The sequence below is a fragment of the Amborella trichopoda genome, chromosome 1, assembly GCF_054954075.1.
Source record: "Amborella trichopoda isolate Santa Cruz 75 chromosome 1, AtrichopodaSantaCruz75HAP2 v2.0, whole genome shotgun sequence".
NCBI classification, from domain to species: domain Eukaryota; kingdom Viridiplantae; phylum Streptophyta; class Magnoliopsida; order Amborellales; family Amborellaceae; genus Amborella; species Amborella trichopoda.
In genome coordinates this window covers 56,296,452-56,318,270 of record NC_142336.1, presented here as the reverse complement: position 1 = coordinate 56,318,270, position 21,819 = coordinate 56,296,452, and the positions used below count along the sequence as shown (strand labels likewise).

General features: G+C 32.9%; 1 protein-coding gene across 4 annotated transcripts in view; it reads right to left on the bottom strand.

The window, feature by feature from the left end:
* Positions 1 to 4,879: 4,879 nt before the first annotated feature.
* LOC105421142 (organic cation/carnitine transporter 7-like) overlaps positions 4,880 to 21,819 on the bottom strand; it is a 39,882-nt gene continuing 22,942 nt past the window's right edge. Inside the window, exons 1-6 of one of the 4 annotated variants that reach the window (XR_016040926.1) lie at positions 10,318 to 10,591; positions 9,158 to 9,426; positions 8,281 to 8,518; positions 7,259 to 7,729; positions 5,603 to 5,805; positions 4,880 to 5,188 (exon numbers count right to left, since the gene is read on the bottom strand). Coding sequence is in view for 2 of the 4 variants with exons in the window: in XM_011627493.3 (XP_011625795.1) it covers positions 4,964 to 5,188; positions 5,603 to 5,805; positions 7,207 to 7,729; positions 8,281 to 8,518; positions 9,158 to 9,426 (1,458 nt within the window). In the remaining 2 variants the exon portion in view is untranslated. Of the gene's footprint in view, positions 5,189 to 5,602; positions 5,806 to 7,206; positions 7,730 to 8,280; positions 8,519 to 9,157; positions 9,427 to 10,317; positions 10,592 to 21,819 lie in introns of those variants that run through there. The other 3 variants (XM_011627493.3, XR_016040924.1, XM_088846878.1) reach the window with 3 other exon arrangements.

Here is a 21,819-nt window from a genome sequence, read left to right as displayed (position 1 = left end):
CAAGATGCACTATCTCTAAGATTCAAAATCCTTTTTTCTTTATTAATCCTACCTCTCAATGTCGAGATGCTCAATTAGGGGGGCTTTCAACATTAAAACGACCTTTTTTTATGGATTTTTGAGATGCATCTGTAGTTCTACTTTTTAAGGTTGCAACCTTATATAAACCTTTTCCTTATTAATCAATTGTTACTTTTAGACTAAGAGTTCAATGTTATGTCAAGTCAATTTTGTTGTATCCAAAACTTTTAGAGGGAGGAGGAATCTCAACGAGGAGAATTTGGAAAATAAAATTAAAAAATTAAAATGGTAAGTTTTGATATTTCAACACCATTCCTTTTTGTTTTTGGTGGGACCACATAAAGGCTTTATTGACCATTTATTACTTTTTGATTAAGTGGTCAATATTATGCATCATTCAATCAATGGGTAGCGCTTAGAGGGAGAAGGCATCTCAACGAGGAGAATTTGGAAAATAAAATTAAAAAATTAAAATGGTAATTTTTTAAATTTCAACACCATTCCTTTTTGTTTTTGGTGGGACCACATAAAGGCTTTATTAATCAATTATTACTTTTAGACTAAGTGCTCAATGATATGCATCATTCAATGGATAGGCTTTATTAATCAATTATTACTTTTAGACTAAGTGTTCAATGTTATGCATCATTCAATGGATAGCGCATGTATAAGTCAAATTTGTCCCGACCTTTCTCAATACTTCAGGCATAGAAACCGGGCCCAATTTTACCAACTTTACATAATTAAATAAACTGTTTATGGACCCACATCGGTCCACAATCTTTTGGGCCGGGCCCGGTCACATCACATGTTGAAGTCTTCAGGTCAAGCTTGGTTAAATACAGCCCAGCCTGACCTAATTTTTTGGGCCCAGACATAGTTATATGAATATGGTTTGGATCCAGAAACTGCATTTTTGGCTCGGGCTGGACTTAGGCCTATCATACATTGTTTCGGGCCAGACTATAGCCAGGGTTGGCCCAGTCTGAACCAGCCCTATCTGTAAACCTTACTTCCCTCAATATCCAAATAAAACAAACGTTAAAGGACGTGTCTATTCAGATGAATCATAAATGGCTACTTTCTTCAAAAATGGACAGCTTTTAAGTTGATGGACCTCACAATTATAGGGCGGGCTGTGATTTCCATCATCATCAAGATTTTTTGACACCGAAGTTACATTTAGGATAAAATTTGGAATCATGCGTTAATTTGAATGTTTAAGTTTTCAACCTCATGCAAACCACACCCATATTACAATAAGATTTTTATAATACAATAATATTGTAATGTCAGATTAATACTAATATAATATATTATTATTATTATTATTTAATTATTATAATGATGCTAACGTGTTATAATAATATTATTATAATATAGTAATAATGTTTGAATGCACATGTTTTGTGAATGTAATGTTGGGATGAAGGAATCTCACATTGTCAGTATGGATATTTTATTCGAACTTGTTGAAACAAAACTTGGACAAACACTAAAAAAAAAAAAGACTTTGAAACAATTCTTAAATACAATCTAAGCATGACAACCACAACTTCTATTGATTATGTTGTTCACCTGAAAATCCAACTACTCATTTACATAATTTAGTGTTCTAACTCTAGCTTCTCTCTCTCATAATATCTTGAGTTTGAGAGAGAGTGTGAAAGGAAAGTATATATTGTCTACCAAGTTAATATGGAAGGTGTATATTGTAATCAGTATATATGGGAAATATAGGTATAATATATTGTAATTTATGATATGTCTGGGTATAATATAGGTGTATGTGATTTATTTATATTCCTGTTAAATACATTTGTCTATATAAGACAGATTTGTATATTGATATTGATTAATAGATACTGAGAGTCTCTTCAAATAAACCTGAGACTATTCACAGGGTCGACCCAGCCCCAACCCTATGTGACAAATTTAGTTAATGTCATTAAGAACGATCTCTCATCTTCACCACCCATAGTTGGGATATGATATTATTATACATACATAGTGATATATCCTTCTAGGAGCAAAATTAGGTATGTCTGGGGCATGCACATGTAATCAGTCCACTCTCAAAAATTCATCTTAGGGACGGATTTTGGATATAAAATTTTATAAGTATGTCATCTAATCACTAAATAATTATAAATAAATAATAAAAAATTTGAGCCTTAAAAATGTTTTGTTCTGTATTCTTTTTATTGTTCATTTTAATTATTAAAAAACATCATATCCGAACTCTTTTTCAAGCTCCAAATTCATAAGTTTGAAGGCACAATAGATTTACAATGATTGACGATGTGTATCAAATCTTAGATCCCTCAAGTACACGAGTGACCTGGTTCAACAAATACTTCTTCCTTACAATGACTTATTTTCAATATGAAAAACATAGCATCTAGTTTGCCCATAATGACATGGGATAAGGAGGACATGGTTCTCAATGCGAGTGAATGTGATATCTGGTGTTTTCAATACTAATGATTTCTGATTTCTGATTTCTGATTTGGATGGGAATAGGCGGGTACCGAAGTAGTTATGGATTGGTATGGGTGGCGGCCTGAGTCTCTCGTGAAACGATATTTTTTATTTTTTATTTTTCTTTTAAGCTTGTCTAACGTGTTTTTGGGTCCTTTTAAATTTGCAACCCAAACCCTTATTTTTATTATAAATATTTTTTAAATCACCGATTCGAACCGATCCACACCCGATGATCCAAATCACCAATCTAGTGATTCGACATGAATTTGTAGGTGAACAATCTACTCGTTAATACAATGGTGAGATCTATGGCACATCTGACAATTCACAAGATGTTTATATTACAGTATATTTCTCTAGCTCTAGCCACCATTGAGAAAAGTTCACATGTTGACATGGCTCAAGCAGTTTGTGTCTTGGTTCAAAAGACTGTCATCCATTTTCAAGTCTCAAGATTGAGTGACTTATACCTAATTCCTTCCCAAAGAGAACGAAAAATTGTAATGGAAAAGTATCCCATCCACATCAGCGGACAAGTGAAGGGTGCACAAGCACCTTTCCAACTGTTGATGTTTCACAATGCCGTGTTTAATGGCTATAAATTAGTTTCATATTTTATTTTTTATTTGTATTTAAATAATATAATTATTTTCATTTGGGATGTATGGTTATTTTTATAAAAATGACTAAATAATAATTAAAAATAATTTAAATAATAAATAACTAAAATGCTCTTGAATTTATTTTGATCGATATTTTTATCCGAATTAATGTTATTTTTAAATAAAAATAAAATTCATTTTTAGCCATTGGATGATGAGGCTTGTTTGATTTATTCGAGCGTGCTTGTGCACCTTTGAAGTGTCCACATCACGTGGACCCAATACAAAGCCATAAATAAATGAGGTTCTATTTTGATGAGGTCCCCTTCTAAAAATCCATCTCAAATATGGATTTAGGATCTAGAACACATATTAAGTCACTCTATATTAATTCTTTCCCCATATCCATGATTTCATAATTCAAATAATAATGCATATCACTGCAAAGAACTAAATAATAAATGATGTATAATGTAATAAAAGTAAAATAAAATAGAATCACATATTTTTAAGGTTCTAAGTCCCTTTTTTTTTTTTTTCTTACCCCTTTTTTTCATTGTTCATAACCATAGCAGTCGAGATTATAGTCATTTTAATTTTGAGTTCCAAATCCATCTATAATATTAGTTTTGAAAGTGATTGCATCCGATCTGAATAGGTGCTCCATTAAAACACCAAAACCCCGTCTCCATAATTTAACATGTTTCACTCATATTAGAGAAGGATGTGATTTCTAGGCCTAGGCCCTGTGAGAAAAAGTAAAACATCACCTCAAAACCTTGTCCAGAAAAAATTTCGGATATGGAAAACTTCTACGATGCCTCTAAAATCTATTTCCATCTCCAATTATAAATTTTATAGTTAAAAAATTGGTGCTTATGTCATGGACCTGTGAACACATGAAAATGAACGGTTTAAGATAATTTGTTACAATATAAAGAGCTTAATTTATTTATTTTTTTTTCACAACCATAATTGTCAAGGTCAAGATGATCGATTTGAAAGTTTTTTTATACCAAAACTGTAATTTTTAATAAATTTGAGGTGTGGCGTTACATTTTGTAATGAGGCCTGGCCTTGTTTTAACCTCTTTCTTCAGAGATTGCGAGATAAAACTTCAATGAAACCTGTAGCAACGTTTCACATGGTGGTCCACATTAGTAGCTAACAAAATATAATTTGTTCACAAATTTATCAAATGGGGGGGTCAACTCATTTAACTTTTTTGGTGCGGTTTCTGTCTATAATTTCATTCATAATTTAGGATCCAAAACCGTTTTTAACTCATCAGATAATGATGAATCTAGGTCGAGAGTGGCTTTCCAATAGCTCATTTGGTCCGAAGGCCCCAGTGAATTTTGGTAAACACCCTTAATATATCACCAAAATACATGATATTTGAACAGAATGCCATAAGACATCTCTACAAATCATGAAAATTTCAGATAATCTGAGGTCTTTAAGGTTACCTGCAAATTGAATTTCTACAGGCTAGAGATGCAGTCTGTGGTAAATAGCAGTATCAGAACACCCCTACCCTGTACTAAATTGAATGAAATTTGAACCATAGGTTAACGAGACCCTACAGATAAAAATGAGAACCAAGGTCAATTTGGTTGAGTCCCTTAGGGCACATTTGATTGGCACGTAAATTTTTCTCTAGTCAAAATATTTACATATGCAAGCACTTTTGCAGGAAAAACTTCTGTAAACTTCTTTTCACTACGTTTGTTAACATGTTTAAAAAAGCACGCTGTAGTAAATTACACACGTTTAGTAACTTGTTTCACTTGTATTGTAAATTACAGAAACAAAATAACTTAAATTACACAATTTTGATACAATTTTAGTTTCTTTCAAGTTGACAGAGTGTCTCTCAAAGGACGGCCTTTGGTTTCTAGAGGGAAAAATATTACAGCAATACCTGAGAGAAATATCACAACTTCGAACAAAATGACCGCAAATGTTTGTTGGCAACTATGCACCAAACCAACTGCAACCACTGGACACACCATCCCTCCAATTCTTCCCACCGAGCTCGCGGTTCCAAAACCTGTTGTCCTTATTGAGGTTGGGTATACCTGTACAAATCAAACAACACAACATCATCATTATCATCATAGCCTTTTCCCAATACATGTCGACATTTAATATGAGATAGATATAGAGAATTGATGCACTTAGATATAGAGAAGGGCTGCACTTCTACATAGATATAGAGAAGGGCTGCACTTCTACATATGAGAGAGAGACCTACCACAAATTTGCCACCATATTTGGATCAAAAATGAAAGTTTTTCTATTATATCACAACAGAACAGGTGGGATAAAGGATCCATTCACAATCATCATACATGAACAGATGTAACTGAACAACATTTCATGAAGCAAAACCTACCAAATGAATATATATCAGTCATACAGCAAAAGGGAAACCCCTTTCACATAATAATTAAATAAACCTTGAAAAAGTATCCAAGATTCTGAATACCAACCTCTGGAGCATAGATATACACAATTGTAAAAGTTCCAGTAATGCATATGCGAGCCCCAAAGAGAAGAATTGTGGTCAATGTATCAGGCTGTGAGACTACTAAAGGTAGAAGAAAAATGCAACACAAGAAAAACAAGGCAGACATGGAAAACTTGCGGCCGACACAGTCCACCATCACCGCCGATAACAAAAGCCCTGGAATCTCTGCAAAATTAATAAAGTAAGGGAATCAGATTATTGACATATAGTTCAATAAAAAAATTAATACAATGCCAAATTCACTGCTTAATTAAAGGCAGTGTGTCAGAGACTCGCCTCGGCCAGTGGATCGCCCCCTGGCCGAGTCCAGTACAGGTCTTTTGGCCCTAGGAAAAAAAGGGTGGAAATTTACAAAAATAAAAAATTGTAGTAAAAGTAATTTGAAACGTAAAATAACTTTTAAAAGTTAAAACAGGCTTACAAATTTTGAGAAAAAATGGATTTAATAGAAATACCTAATTAGAAATTGGGACATTTAAAAAAAATCAAAAAAAGAGAAAATATAAAAATATTGATTATGGTAAATCGCATTCACCAATCTTCGCCAAATACATCCAAATCGTATGCAAAAAGATTGTAAAACAATCCAACATTTTTTTAATTTTTCTAAGAATTTTTTTTATTTTATTTTTATGTCCCCTAGTTGTACACCCAACGTGGAGAAACTTGGGTTCGCACAAGACATGGCACACTGAATTAAGGCATGAAAGTTGGTTTAGTCCTCAGCCAAATCAACTTGGTAAGACTTGACCAAATAAGGTGTCTGGCAAAGACTTATCAAATGAATTAATAAAATAAGGGCTAGTTTGGAACTTGCTGTCTATCACTAATAATTCACAGTATCAATAAAATCAATCCTAATAATAATTATTTATTGTTTGCCGGTGTATCTGAGATAAACTTATAGGCAGTTTTGCGTACAAGTTTATCCTTTTGAAAAGTTGTCATTACTTTATTCAAAGCAATTTGCTGAAAATCACATGTTTTTTGCCAGAAATAGCTAAAAATAGCTGAAAATTACTGAAAAGGTTAAATAATTAAATAATATTATACATTAATACAAGATACATACCAAACAGATAACAACGTAATATCATCCAGAGAGTATTTTTAGTTATGATAGTGAATCACAGATAAATTTAATGGTCATCCAACCAGACCCTAAGACTCGAATATAATCTTTGAAAAAAAACAAAAAGGACCAAGCTAGAGACCACGATAAGTCCACTTAAGTGAGTGTATACTATAATCCAAAGGACCATGGAAAACCACAGTCAGTAGGCGTTATCACTATCTCGTAAATGGAGGATGGCAATGGCGATGAAGTGGAATCTTAATCAAAAAAAAAAAATTGGAACACATAATCAAGCCATGTACTGTTCTGGGGATTTCCCCTCTCCCTCCACCTTCCATCATGTCAATGAACAGATAACCCCATTAGGCTATGGTTTATGTATTCCATTGGATTGTAGACTAATAGTTGCTGTCCCTTCAAGTAATGCTATTTTAAGAAGGGAAATCCATGGAATCTCAGCATAGGAATAGACTATAATAAAATAAAATTACCTGCACAACTTGTAATAAGAACATTCTTGTAAAGATTAACATGTGCAATGACCTTTGATTGCAATTTTGTAGATGTACATGCCCTGTTCCCATTGCTTAACTCAGACGTTAACAAAATGAGGCCATAATAGGAAAATGCATTTCCAAAGAAGACCAGCCAAAGCAAGACTGTCGATTTGATTAATTTTGGTGAGAAAAGCATAAAAAAGGAAGCAAAGGCCCCCATTTTATCCACTATTTGCTTTGTGACTCTGGTCTCTGGTCTCGTGGCAGGGAGAAAGTGTGAGTCTTCCATTAGCAAGCATTTCTCATCAAGATCATCGGATATAAGTGTGCCATGTGGCAGTGGCTTTTCATTAATTCGAGAAATTTTCTCTAAGACTTGAAGTGAGTCATTTGTTCTTCCATTGAGACAAAGAAATCTTGGGGATTCTGGTACAAGTGTGTAAAATAAGAGGAGAACAAATGAAGGTATTGAAGACAATGCAAGAAGCCACCTCCAGCCCAATATCGGCATGACAGCCTGCATTGAGAAACATGACATAACGTTAAATGGTTGTTACGGACAAGTTTGTATAAATTAACAATTCATTTCCTAGAAAAGCTTTTCCTCTCATCAAGTTTTTGTACCCCAATTATAAGAAGTTCATCTCCAAAACAGATTTATATTTGAAACAGTGATAAAAAAGTGGGTGCTTGGGCTTGGACACTTGGAAACGGCAGTATGCCAGGTCTGGATGAAAGACACCGAAACTCGAGCGAGTCTCCCAGACCCTCTATGTATTTTTTCTAGAGACTTGACTGAGTTGGTGCCTCGGCTCAGGACTCCGTTGAGGCCAACCCCGATCCCAGGCCTCTCTTCATTGATTTAAAGTTTCAAAGTTCAACAAGGATCGAAATATCATATTACAAATATTTTCTTCCCAAACCACACACACATCATTGGTATCTTAAAATGTCACGAGAAGTACAAAAGTTAAGACATTTCAGTCCCACTTCAGAGTAGCATGACATAGCAACCAAATTTGATTGGAAAAGTAATGTTAGCAAAAACTGTTGATAATGCAGTCATACCCATGCAAGAGACGCTTCCAATATTGTGCCAAGGGTCCAGAAGACTGAAAAGACAACCATCCAGGTGCCCCTGTTTGGTGCAGGAATAAACTCCAAAAACCATGATGAAAGCACTGGACCACCTCCCAATCCAACTCCAACCACACAGCGAATAATAATCAGTGAGACATAATTCGGGGAAAATGAACTTAAAAGACCAGCCCCACCTGTAACTAGCGCCGTAGTAAAAAATCCCACCCTAAAGGATAAATCAAAACATATAAAAATGGATCATTTAGTGATTCAAACAAGGTATACTTGATATTGTTCTGCATCAAAATAACTACAGAACAAACGAAGCAGCAAAGCTCTATATTATGCTGTAATATGCTCTCAATCCAATTTAGAACAAAAACAAATGAGCATTATCTTTTTGCTGCCAGCAATGACAAAACACAAACAATGGACAAAAGTAGCCACATTGACAAGAAATATGATTCTCGACAAAGAAAAAGCAGAAGAACAAATTAACATCATTCATTGAAAGGATTCTGTGGCCTAGCTAAGTTACAATTAGAAATAAAAACAGTCACGGTACAAATGCACTACTCCTGAAGTAATATTGATTGTAGACTCCACTATACATCTGAACTCTAATGTGGCCCTAATGTTAGTTAGTACATTGAGCTCTTATTACATGATTCCTCAACCATCAGAGTGATATCTTCGATTACAAGCATTGCAATCACATTAAACAAGTACACATAACAGATGAACTTGAACCACGTTAATGTCAAGTGGAATAGTTTTATATTCAAGCAAACAATATCGAATTGAATTCAGATAACCGAGGACGACCAAAATAAAGTGCAAAAGATAAAATCAAAACCACATCTACCTTCGTCCATAGGTATCAGATACAATGCCCCAAGTGTATGCCCCAAATAGCATGCCAACAAAAACCACACTCGTGATCATGCTTTCTTCACGAGAAGAAAGGTTCCACTCTAACTGGACTGCTGGTCCTACAAAAGAGAGAAGCATCACTTCCATGGCCTCTGCTACATACGCCATTCCAGCATAAGCAAGCATGAGGCCTTGGAATTTCCCAAACCCAAGCGATAAAAGTGCCTCATCCACTGAATATTTTGGGGTGCCATCTCCCATCTTCATATACAAAACAAACAAAGATGAGAAACCAACATCAAGACGCTCATTTTAACATCTCATACATAACATTCAGTTCTCCAAAAGCAAGTCAGATTTACATGACTTTACGTTATAGAATAGACATAGAATGCTCTTAAACAACGCAAAAGAAAAAAAAAACAAATGATTATAGCAAGGTTAGTTTTCTCATTAGCAGTAATCGACGGCTCTGCTTGAGGATCCCCTCGACCCCAAATTCAATGATAGGAAGGGGAAGTGCCCACGATTTTCACGCGTGCAAAAACTCCACATGATCACTTCCCTCATAGTGATTTACAATTGACGGAAAGATAAAATCCAGTTTCTTGAGAAGGACTTTTCTATTTCATGAGGTTTCAAACCACATCGAATAACTAGAGTCTGAAACTAGAAACATGAATTGATTTCTATCATCTAAAAATAAATCCACAAGGGTATGTGATATTGTGGAATGTGATCAACAAGCATGAGATACAAGGACTACCACTGCGATGCACAGCTCCAAATCTGCCAAGCTGTTAATTGGCGCAACATAACGTCAAGGTTAAAATTTTATTCAAATTCAAAGCAATTTTGGCTTATGGCACCTTTTATTAAGTTTGTAGTACAAAAATAAGCCCTAATTTTCATTTTCTCAATACAGTATTCTTCATCCAATTATCGATGATATTCAGTCCAAACAGAAATTTCAAATGTAACTACCATCCCACACCATTCTAGATAACTTACCAATACAACATGTCATATTACCTCTGTTCAAAGAGAAAAGATCGAAGGAAACAAAATCCTAAAAGCGATTTCATTCAAATAGGTATAAAAACCTAACATAGCAATAAGGAATACACGATCCATAAAACCAGTCGGAAATACCTCTGAATGTGCTTGATGTATGAAATTGTCTGGGAGTGACACAAAAGAGACCACAACATGGGATTGTGAATCTTTATATCAAATCGAAAGGGAATGTCTCCTTCCACGTAGGAATCATAAATTAATATCCCTTTATGTTTCTATGTAGTCTGAAACTCCAATGGATCAAATAAACAGAAACAATTACAACTTGCTGTTCATTTTTCAAAAACAAAAAATGAAGACACGAGGATCCCATGAATTGATAAGCCACTCTGTGTACAAATACAATAGCAAATGCTGAGAACAACGATTTAGACATAAAAAAAAGTTGTCCTTGTAAGTTTATGAGTGGTTAGTCTAAATATTCTAGATGAAAATCAATAACCACCTCAAATTTTTTACATAATTTAATTAAAAAAATCAGACCCAATATTCAAACTAATAAGATATATGAATCTCAGTACCATACGAAATAAGAATTTTTAAGATTGGAAAAAAAAAAAACAAAAACTAAAAGGTATAAAGTGGAGGCAAGAGGAATAAAGCATGCCAATATTAAATTTTTAAACAAACAGCAAGGAGAATTTAACAAAACCATGATACTAAAATAAATAAGAAATAGGCAAATTTTCAAATGAAAACAGGCTAAATATGCGGGAAATTAAAATGTGACCAAATTAATAAGTAAAATGACATAATTGACCGCCAAGGAATTACTTTATGCTATTCACGTAAAAATTTTAAACTATAATACATTGAAATTTGTAATTTATTTCATAAACTTTCTAATGCCCAAATCACATATAACATGACTTCATTCTTGTTGGGTTTGGTGATTACTAAAACACCATACCCATATTTTATTCTAAAGATTAGGGTATTAAGAGAAATAGAAAATTGACTTTATTGAGAAGCATCTTTATAAGAGAGTAATGCCCATCTTTTGAGGGTCATCCCTTTAGGAGTTATAGGAATGGATCTACAATACGAAGATGGGTCCTCAAGAGTGACATGACCCTCAGAGAGGAGCGGTGTTCCCATAAGTTTTGGGTTGGTTGACTTCTACTTCTAGAGAGAAAAAATCTCTATATTGCTATTGAGCTTATCTTTCCGATACTAGTATTGCGGTAGAAAAGAAGATGTTGATCGATGGTAGTGCTCGGTCTAGAGAGCGGGTTTAAAATGGAAGATCGATAATGGTTTTTTACCGATGTTTAAAGATAAATATTATCTCTTGTAACCTAAAACTGTAATCTTCATTGTGATAGTGGATTTCTAGTTACGAAGGCCATGGATATAGCCCTACGGGGTGAACCATATAAATCGTGTCTTGTGTGTTATTGTGGTGTGTTTTTATATTTGCTTTATTTTTCACACTGGATTTATGTTGTATTCATCAGCTTCACATTTAGTTAATAATCATGTACATGATCTTGGGTGGGCTCCTAGTGTTTGGATTCTCGTTTCCACAAGGGATTCCTGAGAACCCTACAATCCTTACAAGTAAATTACGAAATGATACAAAGACTTTGGCGGCTAATGAAATCACTCCGTAACTCTCGGCAAAAATATCATACAAATTACCATAGACAATAACAAAAAAACAATACGAAAAAAAAAATTCCTCCCAAATAACATATTTATCAAAGGAAACACGCAAACTAAAACTGAGTATTAGAGAACCTCTGTCATAAACTCATATAAATTTAGGTTTAGAGATAGAACGATGGAAGAAGATGGGGTTAATTAAGTTTAACATGTTTCTCAAAAAAAATAAAAAAAATAGAGATTTAATTAATTCACTTTGAGCTTTGAAGCTGGATTTAAAGACTTGGGGGTCAAATAATTTTGATGAAGAGGTAGAAGGGGAAAAGATTAGGGTTTGTAAGCTCTCAAACAAAAGGGTGAAGGGTCAAAGTTTATGGTGATAAGCTCTCCATTGTCACAGGGCGCATGGAGAGCGGCTCAACCTTTCAGGGGCTTTTTCGAAATAAAAATCCAACTAAACAAAGATAATGTTATGGCCACCGTATTTTCCAGTAATCCACTCAATGCTTTTTAAATGTGCATTAGCTGATCAAAGTGGTCTTAATAAAAGTAAAGAAGACTACGTCGGTTTAGGGCCCATTTTTGTCATCTTTCAGTTTTTAAAGGTTGTGTATCTCAACTTTAGACTTTAGAGTTTAGACCAGTGTTCAAAACAACGTATCGGGCCGGTTAGTCGGTCCTCGCTCGATCCGATTAGTCCGGCCGATTCCGATTAGATTGGCTAATTAGTGCTCTGATTTTTTTTAACAAATTTAATTTTAACAAAAAAGCCCATAACAGTAAAAAAATCCCAAAAAAATCTCAAAAAAATTATAAAAAATGTTTAAAATTTACATATATCATTTTTAATATTGCCACATAAAAAAACAAAAAAGTAAATATCAATATATATTAAATATACATTAATATTATGCATAATATGTAATCAATTTATACTATATAATATAAATTACATTAATAAAATAAATATAAAAATATAATATAATATTATATAATATTATAAAATAGTATAATATATCAACTCAATACCATGTTTTTTTTTGGGTATTTTTTAATTCAATTAAAAATAGGGAAATTATAGGATGAGATCATTTACCTTTTATTCAAAGTGATCATAATAATCTTGACCATTGGATGTAATGTTGGGTGGGTGCAATTATTCCATTGACCAAGCTCAAACTTCAAAATAAGTTTTTTCGAATATTGTGATACATCCAAGCCATCAAATTTCACATCAAATGGTAGTAAGAGATTGTGACCACCTTGTATAAAAAGTAAATGGTCTCATTGCATACAATCCCTTAAAAATATAGGTAAAATATAAAATTGTTAGTTTCTTTGTGACAATTTTGATAAATTTTCATCTCACTCTCTCATAACTGTCTATGTGCCCCTCGAGGGTTGGTGGTGTAAATATTAGATTAAAGATCAAATTAGATGAACATTCGAATAAATTTTATATCCTTCGAGTTGAGGGACTTACGGGCTTGACACCTTGTCGTGCCAACTAACTCTAGTGAATTTGAGTCTACTCGCCCAAGGTGGCAAACCCTGCAATTAGCAAATACAAAACTTGAAAATTTTGTTTTATGCGGGCTGAACCGTATTTCTACAATATGCCTTCCAGATGTATAAAGCATCCATCTTAAAGATGGACGCAAATAGGTGATCCATCTAAAAACAATTGTAATTAACGGTCCAAATATTTTATTAATATAATTATTATTTATAGTTTTCAATATATTTTTTTTGCATATTTATGATCTCCATGTTAAAAGATTATATATTATCTAAAAATTAGGATCAAATTATGTTTAAAAATATATCTATTACTAAGCTCGTATTTCAACAATATGTGGGCTGGGTGCATAGAAACTGTGTCAAAAAATTTATAATAATATATAAAGTTTTAAGTAGAAAAATAAAAGAACATGAAAGTGAAAAAAAAGAGACAAACATATAAAAAATATCATAAGGGCAGCTTTGCAGACTCTAACACTATGGCAGTGCACTTATCGGCCGATTGTTAGAACAAATCGTCGATTAGTGTATTAATCGGCTGATTAGTGTATTGAGCATACATGACCGTTGGAATCGGGCCAGATCGAGATCGACTAGCGACCGATCCCCAAGTTAGTTTGCCGATTTTTTTAAAATCGGCCGATCTTACACTAGTTTAGACTAAGAAAAGTTGGATTGAAGTGGACGTTGAGCAAAGTTCTTAAATTTCACCTGATATGAATAATTTCGAGTTTTCATAGCATCTTTTTTCAAGATTTAGACGTATAAGATTTACATTACTATTTTAAAAAGATCTATTTGGACTCTAGATCGAAAATTCACGGGAAGAGAGCAGGTTCCCAATTAAAACCAAGAATCAGGCCGATTGCCACAAAATCGTCCGGGTCACTAAGGGATCTAGGGAACGGGATGATTTTATCAGAGAATTAGGCCATTTGGATCACCGAGTTATGGTTATTTATCTTTTTTATCATAAATCATTTGTTTCTTTTTTTTCAATTTTTTATTGACCTATTTTCCACTAAGAACAACAATCAGGTCACCGATCCGAATCGACGACATGTCGATCAGGGTCCACTCCTAATTGGCCGGTTCGCCCTTCTGGTCCGAGTTTTATAATACTGGTTGACACCGCATATGAGCATTGTCTTTTAATAGGGAGAAATTTGTACGAGGTGTCCACCTTAAATGCTAAGATTTTGAATCTTGTTAAGTTATTCATTTATTCCGCACCCTCCAAAATTCATCTCAAAACATAGCGCGGGGAAGGGGGACCACAAGGGTAATTTGGAATATGAACGATTCATTTTTGTTTTTGAAAAATAATTTGGAAAAAGAATCTGAACGAGGATAATTTGGAAAAAAAAATAAAAAATTCAGATGGTAAATTGTCTTATTTCAACACCACTCCTTTTTGTTTTTGGTGGGACCGCAAAGGACTTGATCAATTGTTACTTTTAGACGAAGTGTATACTGTTTTACACAATTCAATGGATACTGCATATCAAATTTGTCCCCACCTTTTTCAACACTCACGCATAGAAATTTGGCCCTATTTACCAACTCCAGATGATTACAGAATAAATAAACTGTTTGTAGGCCCAGGTCGGTCCACAACCTCTCGAGCCGGGCCCGCTTTGGGTCACATGTTGAGGTTGGCAGGTTGAGGTTGGTTAAATACGGCCCAGCCCAACCTAATTTTTTGGGCTCATGCATAGTTATATGAATATGGGTTGGACAGAAAATTGCATTTTTCTGCCCGCGATGGGCTAGCATTGTTTCAGGCCGGACTATAGCCAGGGTTGGCCCAGCTTGAACCCAACCCTATTTTCAAACCTGGCCGCCCTCAATATCAAAATAAATCAAGGATAAAGTTTTATAAGGTTGCAATATTAAACAATCCAATTAAAGCGCACCTCCAAATTTGATCATAAATTGTAATTAGATGAATCATGGCTAATGGCTACTTTCTTAAAAATGCAAAGCTTTTACGTTCAAGATTTTTTTACACCAAAGTTACAATTGAGATAAAAATTGGAGGCATGCGTTAATTTGATTGTTTAAGGTTGCAACCAAACCACACCCATATTATTATAAGATTATTATAATTTAATAATATTATAATATCGTATCAATACTAATATGATAATATTGTATTATTATTTAATTATTATAATATATAATAAAAAATAATATTTAATGATTATAATATATAATAAAAGTAATATATAATTATTATATATTATAATAATGATGCTATTAAGTTATAATAATATTGTTGTGATATGATAAAACTACAATATATTATTCATCTCATCATTATAGCATTTTTCTAATTAATTAGGGTCGGCCACACGAATCATGATCCTCCATTCTGTTCTATTAAGGGTCATACTCTCATTGAGACCATAAGTTTATATATCTTTTCAAATTATTTTAATTCACATCATTTTGGGCCTACCTTATGCCATTTTCAATCTTTCCACTTGAACTAACTCGCACCTCTTAATAAGTGTTGTATTGGGTCGATGTCACACATGGGTAGCTCACTTAAGTCTATTATCCATCTTATTGTTTATTGGTGCCACAACTAAATTTTTCTAAATACAGCCATTTCGACTTCTACCCCTTTTGTTTGATCACTCATCCATCTCAACATCCTCAACCCCAATACATTCATTATATGGTACATTATCTTATTAATACTAATAGAATATTATTATATTTTTATTTAATTATTATAAATTATGATGTTAATGTTTGAATGTTTCATAAAATGTAATGTTGGGATGAAGGAATCACACATTTGTAAGTATGGATATTATATTTGAGACTGTTAAGGCAAAAATCTTCAATTTGCCTCAATTTTTCAAACATTGCCATTTATTCCTCGTTTGGACAAACTCTAAAAAGGACCTAAACAATTCTTAAGCACAATAATCATTGATGGTGGTTATATTTTAAAAATAATGATACAATAAAAATTTTCTAAATTTCTCAAAGATACATCTTCCAGTTAATCCAAATAGTGAAGATGCATCTTATGGAACTTGATTGTTATATCACCTTGTTAAAAAGTAGCAACATGGCTTGGATGCTCACCGACTACAATTAAGAATGATGGTTCAGACTTCAGACACATCTTGGATATATGGGATATGCCATCTTCCATTTAAGTTGAGCGGTGAACAATGATATCAGGTGATGGGAAATGGGTTGGGTTGGGTTGACCCCATAGCCTCGATTGCGTCTGCATCTAGATCCAAACGATAGACCCAATATAGGTCTGGATCCACTTGAGCTTGACTGACCCAAGTTGTTTTTTGAGTATGAGTCCAACTTAGATTCTATTGGATTGGGTTGGGATAGGGTTTAACTTAGAACTTGTCGGGTCAGGGTCGACCCAGCCCATCTCTGCCCCTATGTGACAAATTTAGTTAATGTCATTAAGAACGATCGCTCATCTTCGCCGCTAAAGGATATATCCATACATACGATAGTATTATAATAGTATTATGATAGTGTTATATGCATACATAGTGATATATTCTTCTAAATGAGCAGAATAGGTGTGTATGGGCATGCACGTGTATTTAGTCCACTCTCATAAATTCATCTTAGGATGGATTTTGGATCTAAAATTTTATAAGTATGTCATCTAATCACCAAATAATTAAATTTTGAGTCTTAAAAATGATTTGTTGTATTTTTTTTATTGTTCATTCTAAGCATTCTAAAACATCATTCTGCATCATTTTTAAAGCTCCAAATTCATAAATATGAAGGCACGATAGATTTACAATGATTGGCGATGTGTATCAAATCATAGACCTCTCAAGTACAAAGGTAAATGCACGATTGAGCTGGGTTCAACAAATACTTCTCCCTTACAATGACTTCTTTTCAATACGAAAAGTATACCATCTAGTTTTCCCATAATTGACATGGGATAAGGAGGATATAGTTCTCAATGAGAGACAATGTGAGATCCAATGTTTTTAAACCTGGCGATTTCTGATCTAGATTACTGATTTGGATGGGAATAGATGGGTATCGAACCAGTTATGGATTGGTATAGGCCGCGGCCCAATTCTCCCTTGAAACCCTTATATATATAGGGTATGGTTTCTATAAGGTTTCAACCTTAAACAATCTAATTAAGGCGCACCTCCAAATTTTATCATAACAGGTAATTTTGGTGTAAATTTTTTTTAAGATTATATTAAAATCTATTTTCATCTCTAATTATAAAAGTTTAAACTCCAAAAATGGTTAAAATCAAGTAGATCTATAAACATATGAAAATCTTGAAAATTAACGGTCTAGATAATGTGTTGCAAGATGTACTATTTATGGGACTCAAAATCCTTTTTTTTTTTTTTCATATTCACACATCTTGATGTCGAGATGATCAATTAAAGGATTTTTCAACATTAAAACAACATTTGTCGATGGAGTTTTTAGGTACATATGTAATTCTACATTTTAAGGTTGCAACCGTATATAAACTTTTTTCATATATATATATATATATATATATATATATATATATATATATATATATATATATATATATATATATAAGCAATTATTTAATGCAACGGTTGTATCATAGTATAATGTAATGACACTTCTAGAAAACTATGTTTGTGGTATTTGTATGACCCCATATCTTGCACACACTCTCTTCATCTCTCAAAAATCAATCCAAAAAAAAAAAAAATTCAATTTTAACATTAGATATGGTCAAAGTGAATCCCCTCCAAAAGCGAATCTAGACCATTCATTTTGTGAATTTCAAGATCTTAGCCTTTATAAACTCAAAATCATTTTTATTTTTTCTTTTAACATTGTTCATCTAATAAAGCCATCCAAAAAAATTGGAAATGAAAAAAATCCTTTTAAAGCCTAGATCTAAACATCTCATCAAAATTAATGGCCTATGTTAATTGGGCTAAAAAAATATTTTTTAAGTTGTGTTTTCAATTTTTCCTTTTTTGTGATTGTTTATTAGAATGAAAAGATTGTAAATTTCAAAATTTGGATCAATCAAATATGTATATATATATATATATATATATATATATATATATATATATATATATATATATATATATATATATATATATATATTTATTTATTTATATATATTTTTTAAGTTTGTCAAATATATTTTTAGGTCCTTTTAAATCTACAACCCATAAACCCCTATTTCAATTACAATATTTATTTATTTATTTTTAATATTTTTTAAATTATCAATTAAGACTGATCCACACCCGATCCAAATTGCCAATCCAGTGATTTGACACGGATTTGTAGGTGAACGAATGGCCCTATCGATCTGGGTTTTAAAACACTGTGAGATCAATGGCTCATCTTACAATTAACAGGATGCTTACATTATAGGATATTTCTAGCGCTAGCCATTATTGGGAAAAGTTTGACATGGCTCAAGTTCTTGGTCCAAAAGACTGTCATCTATTTTCAAGTCTCAAGATTGAGTGACCTATACCTAATTCCTCCCCTTACCAGAGAATAAAAAGTTATAATAAAAAAGTATCCCATCGACATCAGGGGACAAGTGATGGGTGCACGAGCAGTTTTTCAATGGTTGATATTTCACAATGCCGTGTCGAAAGGTTAAAAATTAGTTTATATATATAATAAAAAAGTATCCCATCGACATCAGGGGACAAGTGATGGGTGTAAGAGCACTTTTTCAATGGTTGAAATTTCACAATGCCTGTGTCTAAAGGCTAAAAATTAGTTTTTTATATATATATATATTATTTAAATAATATATTTATTTTAATTTGGGATGTATGGTTATTTTTATAGAGACTACTAAGTAAAAATAATTAATTATAAATACTTTAAATAATAAATAAGTAAAGTGCTCTTGAATTTATTTTGATCGATACTTTTATATTTTTATTAAATTCTACTTATAAAAATGAATCTATATACCAAAATCTGGATTGATGTAATTTTTAAATAAAATTTTAAAATAAAAACAAATTTCATTTTTGGCCCTTGGATGAGGCTTCAGTTTGAGCCATTAAAAGGTGCTTGTGCACCTTTGGAGCGTTCACATCATGTGGACTCAATACCAAACCATAAATAAATGAGGTCCTATTTTGATGAGGTCCCCTCTTAAACATCCATCTCAAATACGGATTCAGGATCTAGAACACACATTAAGTCACTCTAGATTCATTATATCCCTATATCCATGATTTCATAGTTCAAATGATAATGTATAAAATAATCAATGATGAAATAATCAATGATGTATAATGAAAAAAAAGTAAAATAAAATAAAATAAAATAATCTACTTTTAAGGTTCAAAGACCTCCCCCACCCCAATTTTTTCATTGTTCATGACCATATCAATCGAGATTATAGACCTGTGAAATTTGAGTTCTAATTTCCATCTATAATATTAGTTTTAAAAGTGATTGCATCTGAATAGCTGCTGTTATAACACATCAAAACCCTATCTCAAAAAAAAAAAAAAAAAAAAAAAAGAGAAAAGAAAAATAAATAACTTTGCTTGTGTATGTATCCACCCTTAATTTCATTGCATGTTGCAACCTTTTTCCTCATCGATGCTCGTGTCTGTGGATCATACGATCTATAGTAATTACTTGTCCGTAGTTTTAACATGTTTAGCTCATATTAGAAAAGGTTGTGATTTCTAGGCTTAGGCCTTATGAGAAAAAGTAAAGCCTCATCTCAAAACCTTGTCCAAAAAATACTTCGGATTTGAAATATGCTATGATGAATCTCAAATCTATTCCCATCACCAATTACAAATTTTGTAGCTCAAAAATCGGTAGATGTCGTGGATTTGTGAACATATGAAAATAACGGTCTAGATAATATATTACAATATAGACTAACTTTAGGGCTCAACATTCTTTTTTTTTTTTTTTCACACCCATAATTATCAAGATCGAGATTATCTATTTAAAGGTTTTTCTATAGCAAAACTGCAAATTTTAATGAAATATGAGGTGTGGCTTTACATTTTGTCATAAAGCCTATGCTTTGTTTTAACCTCTTTCTTTAGAGGTTGTGATAAAACTTTAATGAAACATGCAGCGACGTTGCACACGGTGGAAGTCTAGGAAAAATTGAGCTGGACATGGGGTCAGAAGCGGTTCAACCAGCCTAATCGGTAAATCGGTCAGCTCAACCAGCGTAACCGAAGAAGTCTCGGGCGGTAAAAAAATTTGTTAAAAAAATAGAAAAATATAAAATAAAATATAAAAATAGATTTAAAGCATGATTAAACAAAACACATCTAAATGAAATTGAAAATTAATGAAAAAATGGATTTTAAAGAATCGATTTGTTTCAAGAAGTATTTTTGAAATTTATAAAAAATGGGAAAATGGCAAAACATTTTCCAAAACGATAAAAAGCATTAAAAAATACATTGCAAATAAAATCTCTTATTTTTTGGATTTTATATAAATTTTTAATTTTTTTAAAAAAATATCCGGCCAGTTCACCAAAACCGCAACTGGTCTGTAGCTAGTGCCGATTTAACCGGGCTGTTAGATTTTGAACCGCCCAATTTTTCCACACTTCGTGGTGGTCCACGTCAGTAGCTAACAAAATATAATTTGTTCACAAATATATCAAATGGGGGGATCGACTTATTTAAATTTTTTGGTACGGTTTCCGTCCATAATTTCATTCATAATTTAGGATCTAAAATGGTTTTTAACTCATCATATATCAAATAATGAGGAGTCCATGTCGTGGGTGGCTTTCCAATAGCTCATTTGGTCAGAAGACCCAGTTTATTTTGGTAAACACCCTTGATATACCACCAAACTACATGATATTTGAACAAAATGCCATGAGACATCTCTACTAATCATGAAAATTTCAGATGATCTTAGGTCATTAAGATTGCCACCTATAGTCCAGTCCACGGATACCTCAAATTCAACCCATCATTCACTGGTAACCTTAGCCAACTTCATCCATGAGGTTTACTGGTCATTCTTTCCATCTGGTAACCTTAGCCAACTTCACCCATGAGGTTTACTGGTCATTCTTTTATTGATCTTAGATCTTCATGCCTTTAAAATCCATGGAATAACAGCTAATCTTATTGCCTCGGTCTCGGCGGAATAATAGCTAATCTTGTTGCCTTGGTCTCGGCTAACAGAGTCATATATTGACCTTAGTTTGTGAAACCAAAATTGATGGAGCGAAGATGAGCACCAAGCCGAGATCCTAGAGGGGTGTGCCGTGAGGCTCTGTAATTGCAGAGCCTAGTTTTTTTATTAGGAAACATTTTAGAGAGAGAAGAGAAGCTTTTCTATAAACTAGAGGCTATGTAATTTTTGTTGTGTTTCCCTCTCTCTCACTTCCCATACTTATAGTAAATAAGATGCGCTCAACGTTAATTTTCTTGACGGATCTATGAG